This window comes from Chiloscyllium punctatum, chromosome 7 (assembly GCF_047496795.1).
Source record: "Chiloscyllium punctatum isolate Juve2018m chromosome 7, sChiPun1.3, whole genome shotgun sequence".
NCBI lineage: Eukaryota > Metazoa > Chordata > Chondrichthyes > Orectolobiformes > Hemiscylliidae > Chiloscyllium > Chiloscyllium punctatum.
Genome location: NC_092745.1, coordinates 90,884,042 through 90,902,579, shown reverse-complemented (window position 1 = coordinate 90,902,579; position 18,538 = coordinate 90,884,042). Strand labels below are relative to the sequence as shown.

The window sequence follows — 18,538 nt, the reverse complement described above, 5'->3', positions numbered from 1 at the left end:
TGTGCTTCAGTCATGGGATTATCAAACTGACAATAAGGCCTTTTCACTTGATTTGTGTCAAAAATAGGAGTACAGGCTGTACTATAAACATTTAAGTGGAACTATGATGCTGTAGTCATTACAGAAAATTGATTGAGAGAAGGGCAGAACTGGTAGTTCAATGTTCCAGGGTTTCAATGTTCCAGACAGGATAGAGAGGGATGTAAAAGAGTTGGGTGAGTTGCATTGCGGGTTAAGGAGAACATCACAGCTGCACTAAGAAAGGACATCTCAAAGGGTTCATCCATTACGGATAAGACTGGCCTTCGAGTGAAGGTGCTAAATTGGGGAAAGTCTAATTACAACAGTATTAGGCAAGAACTGGAGAAATTAGATTGGGAGCAGTTGTTTGAGGGAACATCCACAGCTGACGTATGGGAGTCTTTTAAAGGACAGTTGATCAGCATTCAGAACCAGCATGTTCCTTGGAGGATGAAAGATAAAGATAGCAAGTTTCAGAAACCCAGGCTGACAAGAGAGATTTAAAGTTTAGTTAAAAGAAAACAAAAGCATTTGTCAGGTTTATAAAACTGAAATCAGACAAGATCCTTGAGGAATATCAAAGGAAGCAGGAAGAAATATAAACAACGAATAAAGAGGACTAAGAGAGACCAGGAAATTGTCTTGGTTAAGTAGGATTAAAGGAGAATCTCAAGACATTTATACTATTATTGGAGCAAGAAGAAAACAATGGAAAGGGTTAGTCCACTCAAGGACAAAGAATGGAATTTATGCATGGAATTAGAGAAAGTGGGTGAGGTCTTTAATGAGTACTTCTCATAATTACTCACCAAGGAAAAGAACATGGATGGTGGTAAGATTAGGAAGGGGTATGTTGATATTCTAATGCTTGTCAATACTAACGAAGAGGTGATGCTGAATCATGAAAATCAGTAAGGTAGTTAAGTCCCCAGAACTAACGGGATCTATCTTAGATGGCAAGAGAGGAGATTGCTGGAGCTTTGACACATTTTTGTACAGTCTTTAGCCACAGACAAGGTCTCAGGTCTCAGAACAGTGAAGAATAGCCAATGTTGTTCCTTTCTTCAAGGGCAACCGAGATAATCCTGGAAATTATAGACTGGTGACTTTTACATCAGCGGTAGGGAAATCTTTGGAGAAGGTTCACGGGGACTAGAATTGTTCACATTTGGAGAAAAACTGACTGACCTACTCGGCATAGTCAGCACACCCTTGAGCATTACGGAAGGTCTTGTCTCACAAATTTGACTGAGCTTTTGAGGAAGTGATGAAGATAAGATTGAATGTAGGGCAGTGGATGTAGTTACATGGACTTTACTAAAGCATGTGATAAGCTTCCTCACGGTCGGATGGTCCAGAAGATTAAGTCACATGAGATTCAGTTAGTTGGTCAATTGGATACAAACTTAACTTGGTCGTAGAAGACGGAGGGTAATTATGGAGGGGTGACCAATGGTGCTCCAAAAGGATCAATGCTGAGATCCCTATTGTTTGTAATTTATATATATGTTTCAGACGAAAATGCAGGTGGTATGATTAAGTTGGCAAATGACACAAAATTGTTGGACCTGTGAATAGCGAGGAATATTGTCCATGGATACAACAAGATCAGCTGGAAAGTTGCGTGGAGAAATGGCAGATGGAGTTCAATCTGGACAAGTGTGAGGAGATATATTTAGGGAGGTCAAGTACAACAGCTAAGTGTAGACTAAATGGCAGGACCCTTAGGAGCAGTGATATATAGGATTGTAAGCCCGTAGCTCCCTGAAAGTGGCAAGCTATGTACATAAGGCAGAAAAGGCGGCAATGCCATTGAGTACAAAAGTTGGCAGGTCATGTTGCAACTACATACAACTTTAATGAGGCCACATTTGGAGTATTGTGTGAAGTTCTGGTTGCTACACTCTAAGAAGGATGTAGAGGCTTTGGAATGGGTGCAAAAGAAATATTTTAATTGGATAATGCCTGGATTGGAATAAAATAGCTATAAAGGAGAAGTTAAACAAGCTTTGAATTGTTTTCGCCAGTGTCACATGTTGAAGGATGATCTGATAGAAGTATATAAAATTATGGAGGGCATGGATAGGACAGATAGTTGGGAGTTTTTTGCCCAGGGTGGAATTGTCAAATACTAGGAATCGTAGATTTAAGATGAGAAGGGGCAAGTTCAAAGATGTGCAAAGCAAATTATTCTTACACAGATGGTAGTAAGCAGAACATGTTGCCTGGGGAGGTGGTAGAAGCATACACAATAGCAGCATTTAAGAGGCATGATAGACACATCATCAGGAAGGAAATAGAAGGATACATGTGCAAGTAGATAGGTTTAGAATTGCATCATGGTCAGTGCAGACATGGTGGGCTGGAGGGTCTGTTCGTGTGCTGTACTGTTCTATGTTCTAAAGCATAAAATGAATACACAACTGTTAAATGTAGACTACTGAATTTGTATTGTTTTATTTTTCTAGCTATGTAATACCAAGTATGAAAATGCATTAATGTAACCCTAGTTTTGTCACTTGAGTCTCAATAAACAAAGCATGGTAATGGCTCATTCTCACACTTGTCATTATGCAATTCCTTAGGGCTACTTCTAGAATCACAATAAAGGCTGAGCAACTTTGATTCCTCAATGTTCTGTACAGATCAAGAGGGGAGGTTCTTTAACTGTGCAACAAAACTTTCATCCTATCACTTTGAGTATTTCCTCCAAGCTTGGGTATTAAGATTTTCTCACATGAATAACCTGCAACTCCTTTTAAAATGTCATACATAAGACACACAAGTAAAATTTCATCTGACACATTAAATTCTGTTAATTGCTCTCAACAAACTGATCACACTTAAACTTCTATATCTACACATCATGGCATATTAATTTAAGCATACATTTATAAAAGAAAATTCATTTAACCTGTACTGTTGGGGGTTGGTGTCTGATGGTTACCCATTGCGTTAACAGCAGATCCCACAGCCAATGTTGATGGACGCTGCTCTGCTTTGCATAACTGAGCAGGCTCTGTATAAAAAAAAATCAAAACACTGTATTACAAAGTCCTCCTAAGCAATAAAAAATATCTTGTAGAATGATTGGAATAGATTCAGAAGAAAGTGCAGCATGTACTTTTGTGATGAGTCCAGTTTTCAAATAGTATACACTGTATTAATACATTTTACAACACATCCTGTTTACTTTATTTTAAAATGTAACACAACATTTCAACTTAAAAACAAAACAGGATCTCTTCTAATAATAACTATCAATTTCTTCATTCAATTAAATTAGCAATGCAGACAATACTTTGTTCACTAAATACAAATAAACTTGCAACCCAAAGGTAACAAATTGTTTGAGCAAATTACTTTTAATTACATGATAAATGCTAATCACTCAGAATTAACCTCTTTGCCACTGAAAATTAATTATTACAATTGAGAATTTTTTCTTTCAGGATTTCTTTCTTGTTTGAAATTTTGGAATTTTTTGAAGTTATCATTGTGTCATTCGGTTGAATTGGGTGTGCAGAGATTCTCATCAATATACGCAGAAAATCCTTTATCTGAGCATCCAAAAGGTATTTTGAGGATTTTTTCTCATTAACAAGGCTGGTTGGTGAGCAACGCTCTTACTTCGAAGTCTGCTCCTCCGGTAAGGATTTTTACAATTTCACCATTAAACTGTCACCTGTTCTAAAAACCGATATATTCCAAATTCTGAAAAATAGCTGGTTCAGAGCTTTTCGGATAAAGGATCTTTCATCTGCATCTTTAATTCAATTTTGTTTACTGTTACTTTTAGCCCCTTAACTTCAGTCAGATAGTGTATAGCTTAGTGGGGAAGGAGTAGTTGATTTTGTTCTGTGCCTCTGACCTATTAGGTGGCAGATGTTAGAGGTTTGGAAAGTACTGTCAAAGGAGACTTTGTGACTTGATGCAGCTTGCAGATGATACACACTACTGCCTATGTTCTCATGGCAGAGGTGGTGGATAGGATGGCTGCTTTTTTCTGGATGGTGTCAAGCTTCTTAAGGGGTTGTTGAAGCTGCAATCATCCAAGCAAGTGGGGAGAATATTCCATTGTTCTCCTGAACTGAGCTTTGAAAACGGTGAGCAGACTTTGGGGAGCGAGGAGTGAGTTACTCATTGCAGAACTCCCGGCCTAACCTCCTCTCAGAACGGCACAGAAATAAGACATTCAGCACACCATATCTGCATGGTTAAATAAACAAGCCACCCACTCTAAATCCACCTGCCAGCTATTTTCAATCTCTCCCCTTTTCTACTCGAGTGGCAAAGGTTACTCTTCAGCAAATTATCCAGTTCCCTCCTGAATTTCACAATTGAATCTGCCCCCATTATACTCTCAGTGTCTGCCTCAGGCATCAATTGTCATACAAATACAGAGTACAGTATGCAAATTATTAACAGGAGTAGGCTATTTAATAAGATGATGGCCAATTGGATTGTGGCTTCAAATCTACATTTCCACCAACCCCAATAACACTAATGTGGATGTGCTGGCGTTGGCCAAGGTTGATAGTAATAGCAGAATAGAAATTTGTCACGTCATAACGTGCTGGAGTTCGATTCTGCTGCATCTGATGAGCCACAGTACTTGATGAATGGTCATATTTAAAGTTGCCAAATCTATTCAGTGTTTCCCACTTAGCACAGTGGTAGTGCCACACAACGTGATGTAGGATATTCTCAATGTGAAGGTGGACCATTGTCTCCACAAGGATTTTGCGGCAGTCACTCTAATCAATAATGTCATTAACAGGTTTACCTGCAGCAGGCTGATTGGTGAGGATGAGGTCAAGCATGCAGGTTCCATCTTGTTGATTCCGTCATCACCAACTGTAGCAGCTCAGTCCTTTAGGACTTGGCCAGCTACCCACCCACAGTGAATTCTGCATCCTTGCCAACCTCAGTGTTCAACATGGAGGAGTACTAATTCAGCAGCCAAGAGCGGGTGGTGTGTGATAATCAGGATGAGATTTCCTTGCTCATTCTGAACTAACGTTCAGTTCCCAGCTTTGATCCCCATGGCACCGTAATGGCTATAAGATTATAACCATAAATGTCAATTTGAGCCATTAATTAATTTAATTTATTCTGAATGCTATACACTTTCAAGTAAAGACTATTAAATTTGCCAATTTATCTTTTGTCCCTATTTGCCACTTTTTAATGCTTGTATATTCTGTCCCTTCCTGACCTAGTCTGGATACGATTTTCAAAACAGATGCCCAGCAATGCACCAATTTGCAAACCTAGATTTCCCTCATCCTCAATCCTCCCCGATCTAATTAATAACAATATAAAATATCATCTTCAGACATTTAGTACATTCATGTGAAAGGTGACTTTAAATTTCAGGATAGAAGATAATAATTAACCTGATCTGCAACTGCCAAAATTTGTCACAAGGACATGACCAGGGTGAAGTATTGAAGGATGCTCAAGTGTGACTCAGAATCCAGGATAAATTTAACAATTTTTCAAAATGGTAATAACATCTTCAAAGAGTGATTAAAATGTGCCACTTAGTACTAAAATTTTAATTTCTATCATCAATTACTGTCAGCAAATACAAATTTCCTTTTTATGGCATAGGCGATGACCTACTGGTATTATCACTGCACTATTAATCCAGGAACTCAGGTAATGTTCTGGGTACTCAGGTTCAAATCCCACCATGGCAAATGATGGCATGTAAATTTAATTAAACAATCTGGAATTAAGTATCTACCGATGACCAGGAAACATTGTCAAAAACAATCCACCTTGCTCAGGAATGTCCTTCAGGGAAGGAAATCTGCTATCCTCACCTTATCTGGCCTACATGTGACTTCACATACTACAGCAATGTGATTGACTCTCAGCCTCCCTCTGAAATGGCCTAGCAAGCAACCCAATTGTATTAATTGCTACGAAGACTCAAAAAAGAAATGAAACCAGATGGATCACCCAGCATCAATCTCGGCACTAGAAAAGACAACAGCAGAAACAGCCTGTCACAGTCATAAAGCTGTACAGCACAGAAACAGACCCTTCTGTCCAACTTGTCCATGCTGACCAGATAATCCACCTAATCTAGTCCCATTTGCCAGCACCCAGCCCACATCCATCCAACCCTTCCTATTCACATACCCATCCAGATATCTTTTAAATGTTCTAATTGTACCAGCCTCTACCACTTCCTCTCGCAGCTTATTCCATACACTTACCATCCTCTGCATGAAAAAGTTGTCCCGTAGGTCCCTTTTATATCTTGCCCCTCTCACCCTAAACCTATGTCCTCTAGTTCTGAACTCCCCACCCCAGGAAAGAGACTTTGTCTATTTATCCTATCCATGCCCCTCAAGATTTTATAAACCTCTATAAGGTCACCCCTCAGCCTCTGACGCTCCAGGAAAACAGTACCAGCCTATTCAACCTCTCCCCATAGCTCAAATCCTCCAACTCTGGCAACATTCTTTTAAATCTTTTCTGAACCCTTTCAAGTTTCACAATACCCTTTCGATAGGAGGGAGACCTGAATTATACTTTTTCCTTCCTTAGTCCTCTGAGAAAGTAGAGGCATTGGTGCTTTCTTGACTGTAGCATCGATGTAGGTGGACAAGGATAGATCATTGGCAATATTGAAGCTCTCAAATCACCTCCACCTCAGCACCACTGATACAGACAAGGACATGTCCTCTACCCCAATGACCAGCTCCATCATTTTGCTGATATTGAGAGAGAGATTGTTGTCTTTTCACCATGCCGCTATGCTGTCTATTCCTTTCCTGCACTCAGTCTCATGATTGTTTGACATCCAACACACTATGGTGGCATCATCAGCAAATGTGTAAATGGAGCTGGAGCTGAAGCTGAATTTGGCCACAGTTGAGAGTCTATAAAGAGCATAGTAAGGTGTTGAGTACACATCCTTGCAGGGTACCAGTATTGAGGATTACTGTGGAGGAGGTGTTGTCGCCTATCTTTACAGACTGTAGGTCAGGAAATCGAGGATTCAGTGCAGAGAGGGAAGCAAAGTTCTCGGTCTCAGAGTTTGGGAACAAACGTTTTTTTGGGAATTTATTGCATTAAAGGTAAAGCTCAAGTCAATAAATAGGAATCTGACATCCTCAGTGTTAAGCAACATTTGGGAGCAAGCACTAAGGGTGACAAAAACAAAATATACTCTGGGTAAGGGATTTCAATGTCCACCACCAATAGTAGCGCTATAGCAGCATGACTCTTGGAAATGGCTGGGTCTTAAAGGACATAGCATCTAGACTGCATCTGGGACAGGTGATGAGGGAACCAACACAAGGGAAAAACATATTTGACTTCATCCTTACCAATCTCTCAGCTGCAGATGCATCTGTCCATGACAGTATCAGTAAGAGTAACCTCTGCATAATCCTTGTGGAGATGAAGTCCTGCCTTCACATTCAAAATTCTCTCCATCGTATTGTGTGACACTATCACCATGCTAAATTGTACAGAAATTGAACAGATCTAAAAACTCAAGACTGGGCATCCATGAGGCACTGTGGGTGATCAACAGCAGAATTGTATTCCAGCAAAATCTGGAATCTCATGGGCCAGCATACCCCCAAATCATTCATTACCATCAAGTCGGGAGATCAACCCTGAATCAAAAGAAGAGTCCAAGACGGCACGCCAAGAGTAGCATCGGCCATACCTACAAATGAGGTATCAACCTGGTGAAGCTACTTAACAGGACTTCTTTATGCCAAACAGCATAAGGCAGCAAATGATAGACAGAGCTAATCAATGGATCTAAGCTCAGTGGTCCTGACACATCCAGTCTTGAATCGTGCTGGACAATTAAACAACTCACAGGAGAAGGCATCTTCACAAATATCCCTATCCTCAATGATGGAAGAGCCCATAAATGAAAAAGATAAGGCTGAAGCATTCACAGCAATTTTCAGTCAGAAGTGCCAAATTGATGATCCATCTCGGCCTCCACCAGCTGCTTAGATGTCGGTCTTCAGCCAATTCGATTCGCTTGACATAATAACAAGAAACAGTTGGAAGTGCTGGACAAAGGCTACGGGCCCTGACAAAATTCTGACAAGAGTACTGAAGATTTGCACTCCAGAACTTGCTGTTCCCCAACCCAAGCTCTTTTAGTACAGTTACAACACTGGCATCGACCTGACAATGTGGAAGGTTGCCCTGCTATGTCCTGTACAGGTCAGGACAAATCTAACCCAGCCAATTACTGACTCTACTTTCATCAGTAAAGTAATGGAAAGTGTTATCCAATAGTGCTATCAAGCAGCACCTGCTCAGTGACCTCATTACAGCTGTGGTTAAAACATGAACAAAAGAGCCAAATTCCAGAAGTGTGGTGAGAGTGACAGCCCTTGGCATCAAAGCCACATTCGACCGAGCATTTAAGGAGCTCTCGCAAAATTAGAATCAGTGGAAATGAGGGTGCAAACTCTCCACAGGTTGGAATCACAGCTGGCACATAAAAGACGGCCATAGTTGGAAGTTAGTCATCTCAGCTCTAGGACATCTCTGCAGAAGTTCTTCAGGGTGGTGACCTAGGCCCCACCATCTTCAACTGCTTCATCGATGACCTTCCCTCTATCAGAAGGTCAAAAGTCAGGATCTTCGCTAATGATTGCACAATGTTCAGCACCATTTGTGACACCACAGATATTGAAGTAATCCAAGTTCAAACGCAAAAAGATCTGGACAATATCCAGGCTTGGGTTGGCAAGCAACATTTACATCACACAAATGCCCATCTCCAATAAAAGATAATCTAATCATTGCCCTTGACATTCAATGGCGTTACCATCACTGAATCCCCCACTATCAACATCCTTAGGGTTACCATTGACCAACAACTCAATGCACTTGTCACAAACACAGTGGCTACCACAACAGGTCAGAGATTAGGAAGACTGCAGCAAGTAACTCACATATGGGGCAACCTTTTCACACAGAGGGTGGTACGTGTATGGAATGAGCTGCCAGAAGATGTGGTGGAGGCTGGTACAATTGCAACATTTAAGATGCATTTGGATGGGTATATGAATAGGAAGGTTTGGAGGGATATGGGCCGGGTGCTGGCAGGTGGGACTAGATTGTGTTGAGATATCTGGTCGGCATGGACAAGTTGGACCGAAGGGTCTGTTGTACATCTCTATGACTCTATCCTGTCTCCCCAAAGCTTGTGTCCACTAGCTACAAGGCACAAGTCAAGTGATGGAATATTCCTCACTTGCCTGGATGGGTGCAACTCCAACAACACAAGAAGCTTGACACCATCTAGGAAAAAGCAGCCTTTGATAGGCACTACATCCACTCTCTCCACCAGTGACGCTCAATAGTTGCAGTGTGTACTAAGATGCACTGCAGAAATTCAAAGATCCTTAGACAGCACCTTCCAAACCCACGATCACTTCCATCTAAAAGGACAAGTCAGCAAATATATGGAAGCACCACAACCTGCAAGTTCCCCTCCACACCCACTCTTGATTCTGACTTGGAAACATTGCCAATCCTTCACCTCGCTGGGTCAAAATATTGGAATTCCTTCTGCAAGGGCATTGTGGATCAAACTACTGTACGTGGACTGCAGCAGCTCAAGGCGGCAACTCAAGATCACCTTCTCAAGGGCAACTAGGGGTGACTAATAAATACTGACCTAACTAGTAATGGCCACATTCCACAAGTGTGTGCAAAGCAAATCACTGCAAGTATAAATATTTTAAAATTTGTTTCCTCCTTTTTTTTATAAAATTTGGATAATATGAACAAACAGAGCAAACATTATTACATAATACATGATTCCACTATCTTCGCCTCCCCCGCCAACCAAATAAATAACATGTACCTACTGGCATGCTTCAAAACAGGACTGACAGACTCAACTGCAAATGTTGGATAAAGTTTGCATAATTTTAAGATTAATGCTTAACTACAGAACAACTTTTGCCATTAAAATCCCAAAGACTGCAATGGCAATCATAGGGCCATCTCGATCTCTTTTTCATATGACAAAAATACTGCTGCCAATACACTGTAATATGCTAGCGGAGATAATCACATACCTGATGGTAAAACAGTTTGGGTAGGCATAGTGCTAATTACTGTTGACTCCAGAGGATTAGACTGAAAAATCCCATCGACCGGGTTGATAGTACTCTAAGGTTAGAAAAAGTGTGATTTTAAAACAGCTCCATGCTCTCATTACAGGAATAATGAAAGAACGCGAAACACAGAAATAGATCCAGATGGAAATCGGCTTAGACCTGAGGAAAAGAAAGCTGAGGAAAAAAACTTTAAAAATAATGAACAGAAGAGGAAAGATAACCTTAAGCAACTACATTCCAATGCGGCTCCTATTTTCACAACAGCAATCAATGGAATTTGATGTTAATAAACATCAGCTGTTATCATTTTGAATATCAAGTAAATACATATCCGCTGGTTTAGAGCGCTCAGTATTTGAAGAATGTTATTTACTATCAATCTGATTTCAAATATGAAAGAATTGATACATGACATACTCAATAAACATGTATAACTTCACAAAATTATACAAGTTTTTTTGCAGATTTTCATTCAACAACATTTCATTCTAAATGAACGAAAGCATCAACAAACTCAAATGTATTTAAAAGGATTAGAAAAATAATCCTGAACATTTTCATAGACTCCCTTCAGTGTGGAAACAGGCCCTTCAGCCCAACAGGTCCACACGGACTCTCTGAAGTGTTAATGCACCCAGACCCCATTCCCCTCCTCTATTAGTCTACATTTACACCTGACTAATTCACCCAAACTACATATCACTGAACAACTATGGACAATTTAGGATGGCCAATTCACCCATCTTTGGATTGTGGGAGGAAACCGGAGCACCCAGAAGAAACCCACGCAGACACGGAAAAAATGTGCAAACTCCACACAGTCGCCAGAGGCTGGAATTGAACCTGTGTCCCTGCGCTGTGTGGCAGTATTAACCACTGAACCACCGTGCTAGATACAACACAGTGTATGTTTGGAACTCAATTACAATGTTAATGAGCCAACAGCCAAACAGTCTAACAATCTAAATTTGGGTATATTAATTTTGAGTGGTGCTATTATTGCAGTCTACTACTCATATTTACAGCATAGTGTTAAAAAAAAGTTTAACATGTATCAAAACAGTTTATTGCCAAAAATCTATTCAACATAAAAAAAATGGATGGCAAAAATAAATGGATATTACCATGTAATGGATATTAGAAGAACACAAATACCACAGCTTTTCTTGGGTAGTATAATTTCATTTTAAATTAACTTCTTTTACAGTCAATTTAAAGTTTAAGGGCATACTATACAAAAAAAGCATGTATTCATTGTATTTAAAAAGCACGTATTTCAAGTAGCATTTCAAATTGATATTAAATGAAAACCGATACACAATGAACTAAAATGATAGAATATCAGTCATCAACATTTTATGAGACTTATCATACAGCATAGAAGAGTATTATTGAAATGTAAATGCATTACAGTTTTTAAACGACATGGTATTCAAAAATATACCAGCAGACAGAATTTTTTTTGAGAAGAATAGAAAAGCTGAATAGCACCTAGTCCTACAATCAGGAGAAGGGATGCCAAGCAAATATCAAGCACTGAAGAAATTCCAGGAGCTGAATAGAGAACTAAAAATTCCATCTGCATGATTGATTTTTAAAAAGATCAGACCCATTTCAGAGTTTAAGGTTCTATAACCCAGCATCTACCTACAAATCACAAGTTCCTGCTTCTCTGTAAATTGCAGTCCAGCAACTGGTTAAGGTCATACTGAAATTCAACAGTAAATCTCAAAATAAAAGCTTGTGTTATTACTGTAATCCAAAAATTTGGGATATAATGGAAAGTTGAAACATTCAACAATTTTAGTTTAAGGCATCATTTCAATCTTCTGTACAGGGTGGTCTTCGTGTGGTCAATTACACAACAAAGAATATTAATATGCCTGTGATTTGTAATGATCTTACATGTAACATTCACCATAGATGCCAGGTTAGAGAAAATATGAAGCCATCGATAGAGGGAAAATGTAAATCACAGTAAATCAGTAGTTAAATATGCACCACTGAAAACACAGGATTTCCCCCTCAACTGCATTTTGAGTCAATTGATTTTGTAAACGCCAAGTACAAAAGAAAAGGAAGAGAGCAACAACATATCATACTAGTTTACAAACTTACTATAAGTCCATTTGCGTGCTTCTCCTCATTACTTTGGTCCTTAAATTTTGGAAAGAAGAGATTTTTCAAGATACCATTAAACAACAGATCAAAGTCTGAAATATCCCATTTAACGTTTTAGTAATTAATACTGTATTTAGTACTAAAAATATCCAAAATTCAAAATCATCACCATTTCAATGACTATCTTTAATTCAATTAGGCAAAGATTTTTGTTTGAGTCTGATCAGTATTTGACAACATGGAAAAATGATTAAATTACAATTTAACTATTTTTGTTTGCATCATGTGTCATATTCTATGTTGTGTCAAAATATGGGTTTCATGGAGGATACATTTTTGTTCACATTTTATCAAATAAACCTATGAAACCACATTGCCCTTGCAACTGAAATTTGGAGCTGAATAGCACCAAGGTATAATGGATCTGCACTGATCCACCAAACAGCAAGATCATGTCCTCAGCTATGTAATCATGGTAGAATACCAAGAAATGCTGTGTTAGAGTAGTGCTGGAAAAGCACAGCAGGTCAGGCAGCATCCCAGGAGCAGGAAAGTCGACGTTTCGGGCAAAAGCCCTTCATCAGGAAAAGGACTTTTGCCCGAAACGTTGATTTTCCTGTTCTTGGCATGCTGCGTGATCTGCTGTGCTTTTCCAGCACCACTCTAATCTTGACTCTAATCTCCAGCATCTGCAGTACCCACTTGCACCTACCAAGAAATACTGATGAGTTCCCCAGAGGAAGGAAGGAGGAAAGATCTAAATGATCCATCACCTTACACTATACTGATCGTGTGCTAAGGTAAATAGGTTGAATGTAGAATTTAGTCCATCAACTATAACAGTTCTGTAACAGTATTCAAAGTAGAAAGAAGAAACTAAAGTTTTATTTCTAACTACCAATCCCATCAATATTAGTTGTGTGGCTGGAGCATGAATTCTCTTTCACTGTTGCTAAACTGTCTACATTATGCTGCAAGATGTTTTGGGAAGCAAGGATATGATCACTATAAAAGGTGATGGGACAGTTCTTTTCATGTTCAACTGTGAAGTATAACATTCTGCACATCATTGCCCACACAGCGAATATTCTGGGATGTGAGACATCACATCTACGCAATCAGCTGTGGCAAATGCTGTTTCAAAAAGCATAACCAACTGAATTAAAATTGCAATTTCTCAGTGCTTTCACACCATTCCATGACTTTTGTTTTATCCCCCAATGAGCATTGAGTTTTAAATGATCTAATTTTGTTTTGGTAGCAACTGATTTACAAAGAAGAACCTGCTACTTCTGGTTTTTGGGGATAAACAGAAGCACTACAGGTAAATGCCAAGCAAATGAAAGCTGAGTTTACAGTTTGAATATCTACCCTACCAACTGGAGTGATTGAACACATGCCTGCAGTGTTGATAAAAGAAGTTGCTGCAGTATCTAATTCTCACACAGAAATGCAGCCTAATTTGCATGGAATCTGTGTTTACTGTTGACCCTTGTAGTGTAACAAAATTATTAGGACTAGAAATCTTATTAAACACGACGAGATTCATAAAAACATTTTTAATGCAATACATTACTTGTCCTGACTGGTATTATTTTGGAATGACTTTTCCTGTTCTCAAACCGGAGGCTGCTCCCAGCTTTTAGATTTGCAAACTTATTATGTGCTCTACTGATGCCCAAATAAAAGGCAATGCCACGTGTCCAGCCACGTCTGACACCCTGCCAATCAGGAGGAGGGGGAGAAAGGTCAACACCCTGCAGCCAGCTCAGAAGCTCCACAAAGCAACGGCCTGAACCCACCTCAGAGACAGCTCTGGCAAACAAGATAGGGTGTCATCATGCAAAAGATGCCACCAGGCAGCAGCCATGATGTGCCCAGGACTAAGCAATGGTCTCAGCAGATGGCCTGGAACCCAGTGAGTAAAATTCTCCTCAATGCAGACCCTACAGTGATACCCCAGATTAAAATGACTGAGGATCCATTTCAGGAGGTACTCAAAATAAGAAGTTATATTTTTGTTCTATTTACTCTTAAGTTATTTCATTTGCCAATGTACTAAGTTAACCATTTAAAATGCAGGTGTATTTCAACTTATAGAATGGAACCTGACTCCAATTTTTAATATAGTCTCCCTAAAGTTAAGGGAGGATACCCTATATTGAAATGAATACAGAATAAAAAAGAATTTCAAATTGGATCGGTACATTCACGAATGTATTGAAAAGAATGTAAAAAGTATTGAATGATACAGCACAAGTACAAAGCGAGTAAAAGCAATAAATTGCAGGGGGTAACAGAAGAAAATGGTTAGTCATTAGGATATAACACTTCAAAGTCAATCTGTTATGAATGAAGACAAAGACAAACGTTTGCAAAAAATTACTAATAAAGCTTAAGAGGCCAAAGGAGGAAAAAAAGGTGACGCAATTAAAAAAAAGCTTTCCAATTCCAAAAGTCTCATTACACAAATAAATAAAGTCTGACTAAATAATGTTAAATAATGAAATTTAAGTTTCTTTTAAATCTACAATTATTTTTCTTTGGTGATTCCGTTGGAAATCATCATTTCTCAGTTCCCAAATAATTCATTAAAAGAATGATCCAATAATTTTAAATTAGACAACATTAACAATACGAAGTGGGAGGTAAGTACAAGAAAATGAAAGATCACATATGTGAATTAAACTATGAAAAGCAGTAGACTGAATTAATAGCACAGAATTCCACATATCAACAGCTCATGGTCACTGCCAGAAACATATTTCTTATCTCAGAAAGCAGCTTGCCTTCAGCTGCACAATACATCTACAAAACAGCCTAAAATAATCAAACATGCAGTGCACTAAAATTGAAGTTTTTCATTTGGGATCAATGTTGTCTCCAAACCTGAACCTGTTGGCCATGCAACAGTCCACCAAGTGCTGTGCACCTAATTATTATAGCCGCACACATCCTAATGGTGAAGTGATCGTTACTGTTAACCAAGCCCAGAATCAAAGAAATAGTAGATAACAGGAAATTAACAGATGAGAGCCAACTTAATAAAATGGAGTTAATGCCTAAGTTCACATATCAGCTTCTGAGCCCAAATCCATATCAGCACTTGTCAGATCGGCAATCTATTTGCTGCTTCCTTTCATGATCTCCTCACTCACCATCCTTTTCACCATCCTCCATTTCACCACCTCTCTCCCAGCAGTAGTTCATGCAGTGAGCCAGGAGCAAGACAACGAGCAGCAAATGGGAGGGGCGCAAGAGGGAGATAGTGCAAGTAGAAAAGGCAGCAGGTTTGTCGGAAGGCTGCAAAGTTGGAGTGAAAGGCAGGGTAGTGAGGAACGAGTGAGCAAGAGTTAAGTTGAAAGATGTTGATATTAGGTGTCAGTAAGACATTTTTTGGGGTCCATTAATACTAATTCGAATACATGGGTTTTGTAGCATCATTGAAGGACGACTGATTTCAAAGACAACTGTTATTTTAGTACACAGGGGCAAGGTTTGTTAAAAAAGTTTTAGATTCCTTGTCCAGACATCCAAAATAATTAAGAATATTTGCAGTAATATCTCATGGGACATTTTAAGTCACACATACTTCCAAAGGCTACCTCTCACCATTTGAATTTTCGATATATTTTGAGCAACAGCTTATTCTTAAAATTATGAATTGCTTTCTTTTACAATTCATCGATTACTAACGTACAAAAAATGTTTAGGTGGGTTAAATGTAACTAATTCTCCAAAAACTACTGCTGCAGTGATTCCCCTTCCTGGGATTCCATTCTCTTAGAAAGTGAAAATTGGGAAACTATCTTCAACATTCACTTAATTTTCAGAGATACTGGCTCACTGTCCCTATCCCAGTTCCCAACAGCCAACTTTTCTTCAAATTCTTAGAGACACTTTACCTCTACCTGGTTGATTGTTGATATGAAGAAATTGTTCCTCAATATACATAGCAGTTTTAAGTAAATAAACAACTCAATAAGCTGAAAAAAGTTGCCTTTTCACATTTTCTACTAGTTCAGAAGGCAAACTGCCTTAGCTCTTATTACTTTGAGCCTGGAAAATTTCAACAATTAAGCCTGGATTTATCTTGAGCCACTGCCACCAAAACAACTTCTGTCAAATTATACAGAGACACATTCTCCCAGTGTCTGCGTGGGTTTCCTCTGGGCGTTGCAGTTTTCTCCCACAGTCCAAATATGTGCAGGTTAGGTGGATTGGCTATGATAAATTTCCCATGATATCCATTAGCCATGAATGACAAGGTAGGGGCATATGTCTGGAGTGGGTCAGTGTGGATTCGATAGGCCAAATAGCCTGCTTCACATTGTGGGGATTTTAAGATTCTATTCTATAGAAATTCAAAAATCAAAAAACTAACAAATGCCTCTTTCATTATATTTATGTAGTCATTACAATGCTGAACTAAATGTGGTGGCCGAGTTCAAATGCTACCGTACTTAATTAACAGAGTTCAGGAAATCTGGTATTTTATGAACCAAAATATTACGGAGTAATGGTGGAGGGTATTACTTTTCCTTTCACTGCCTCTATATCTATGGTAACTTTTTAAAAAATAGATTTTTTTTGTTTCTATTAGTGGTGCATGTAACCTTGATACTGACATAAAATTAATCTGCGCAAGAATAGAAAACAAAATACATGGACCATTGTCTGGAACCCAAAATGGAATGAACAAAGGAAGGAAAGTACTTATATTTAGTCAAGAACATCTATCAGGCATCCAAAAGCATTTACAGCCAATTAAATATTTTTGAAGTCAAGTCACTGTTATAATGTAGAATAAAATGTATGATCCTAAACACAGCCAGTATGTCAATTAATAGTCAAATCAGATTTACTGCAATCCACTTGATCTTTATTTGAAGAAAAAAAAATTGTGGGCAAAACAGAATTGCACTAAGATTATTTAATGGGCTTTGTAATTTATCACATCTTGAATTCAGCTACGTAATACGTTCTGAAGAAGGGTCACTAGGCTTGAAACATTTCTCTCCACAGATGCTGTCAAACCTGCTGAGTTTCTGCAGCATTGTGGATTTTTGTTTTATATCTCCAGTTCTTTGTTTTACTTATATATTTTATTGTTATTAGTACATATCATATGAAAGTTGCATATTTTAAGAAATCAATGAAAGAGACTGAGAAGAAACATTAGTATTAAAATATTAGATGACCATAACACACAAATTCTATAATATTTAAACTGAAGTTGTAAAAGTAATTTTTGAAACCAGTAAAGAATCAGAATTAATTTAGTACCAAGCAACAAATATCCCCAAGTTTCTACTTCGAAGTTATCTTCACAGAGCTGTTATGCTAAATAATTTTAGTAAATTATTAAAGACATTTCAAATAAATATCCTTAGCATACATGGCTGGATGTCAAAATACAGTACACAGTTAATGATGCGCTTAGCTGCTACCTTACCTTGGCAATCTGCAGTAACACTATACAGTGCTTTATTGATTCAACCATGCTCTGAAAAAACAAAAATAATGCAGAAGCTGCAATGTTCACAGATATTTTATTCACAATTTAATACCACATATTTTCTATACTAAATTAGCTTTAATTACTGGAAGTATTAATAAAACACACCAATGCACTTACATTTGTTACTTCTTTGAGGTTTTCAACTTTCTACAAAGAAGACAGAAAATGATAAATAAGAAGCAACACGTTTAACATTCTTTTATTATTGTCAGGTATAATTTACAGTAAAGATGTCTAAAAATAGTCAACAAACAATTAATTTAAATAGTAGATTTCCAGAATAAGCAATAAATTCTTAAATAGAATACTTCAGTGTTATTTAGCCAAGTTCTACTAAATTAAAAATAAACTTTTATTCCATTATTAGTCATGAGCAATTATATGAGCATTGTAGCCATTGGGCAAGTCTGTTGATCATAGACTATAAAGTGAACTTGGACCCTTCTGGAGTCAGTATGACTCTGAACCAACAAAAAGTGTTGAATGAATTTCAACATTGAGGAGCACATTGATGAAGTTTGAATGAAGTTGGGATGAGCAAATGGGAAGCCCTGATTCTTTAATGTTTCTGCTTTCTCTTGCAGGTGAGAGTTAAGTCAAAGGACATGGAGTTGGGAGATCCACCCCTGAGAAGGAGAGACCCGAGAGAGTTCAGTATTGCATCATTGCCCAACATAATCCCAACATAAGCACAGCACAGATCCACCCAAGCAGCCGGCAGCAAGTCTGATAGTGACAAATGCAG

At 38.4% G+C, this 18,538-nt stretch overlaps 1 protein-coding gene across 4 annotated transcripts in view; it reads right to left on the bottom strand.

Moving 5' to 3' along the window:
• Positions 1-18,538, bottom strand: part of osbpl9 (oxysterol binding protein-like 9) — a 229,836-nt gene that overhangs the window by 53,665 nt on the left and 157,633 nt on the right. For 3 of the 4 annotated variants that reach the window (XM_072574282.1, XM_072574284.1, XM_072574285.1), the window contains 5 exons: positions 17,911-17,940; positions 17,728-17,778; positions 12,270-12,308; positions 10,110-10,203; positions 2,936-3,040 (listed from right to left, as the gene is read on the bottom strand). In XM_072574282.1, the coding sequence (XP_072430383.1) occupies positions 2,936-3,040; positions 10,110-10,203; positions 12,270-12,308; positions 17,728-17,778; positions 17,911-17,940 (319 nt within the window). The remainder of the gene's footprint in view (positions 1-2,935; positions 3,041-10,109; positions 10,204-12,269; positions 12,309-17,727; positions 17,779-17,910; positions 17,941-18,538) is intronic. The other variant, XM_072574283.1, reaches the window with a different exon arrangement.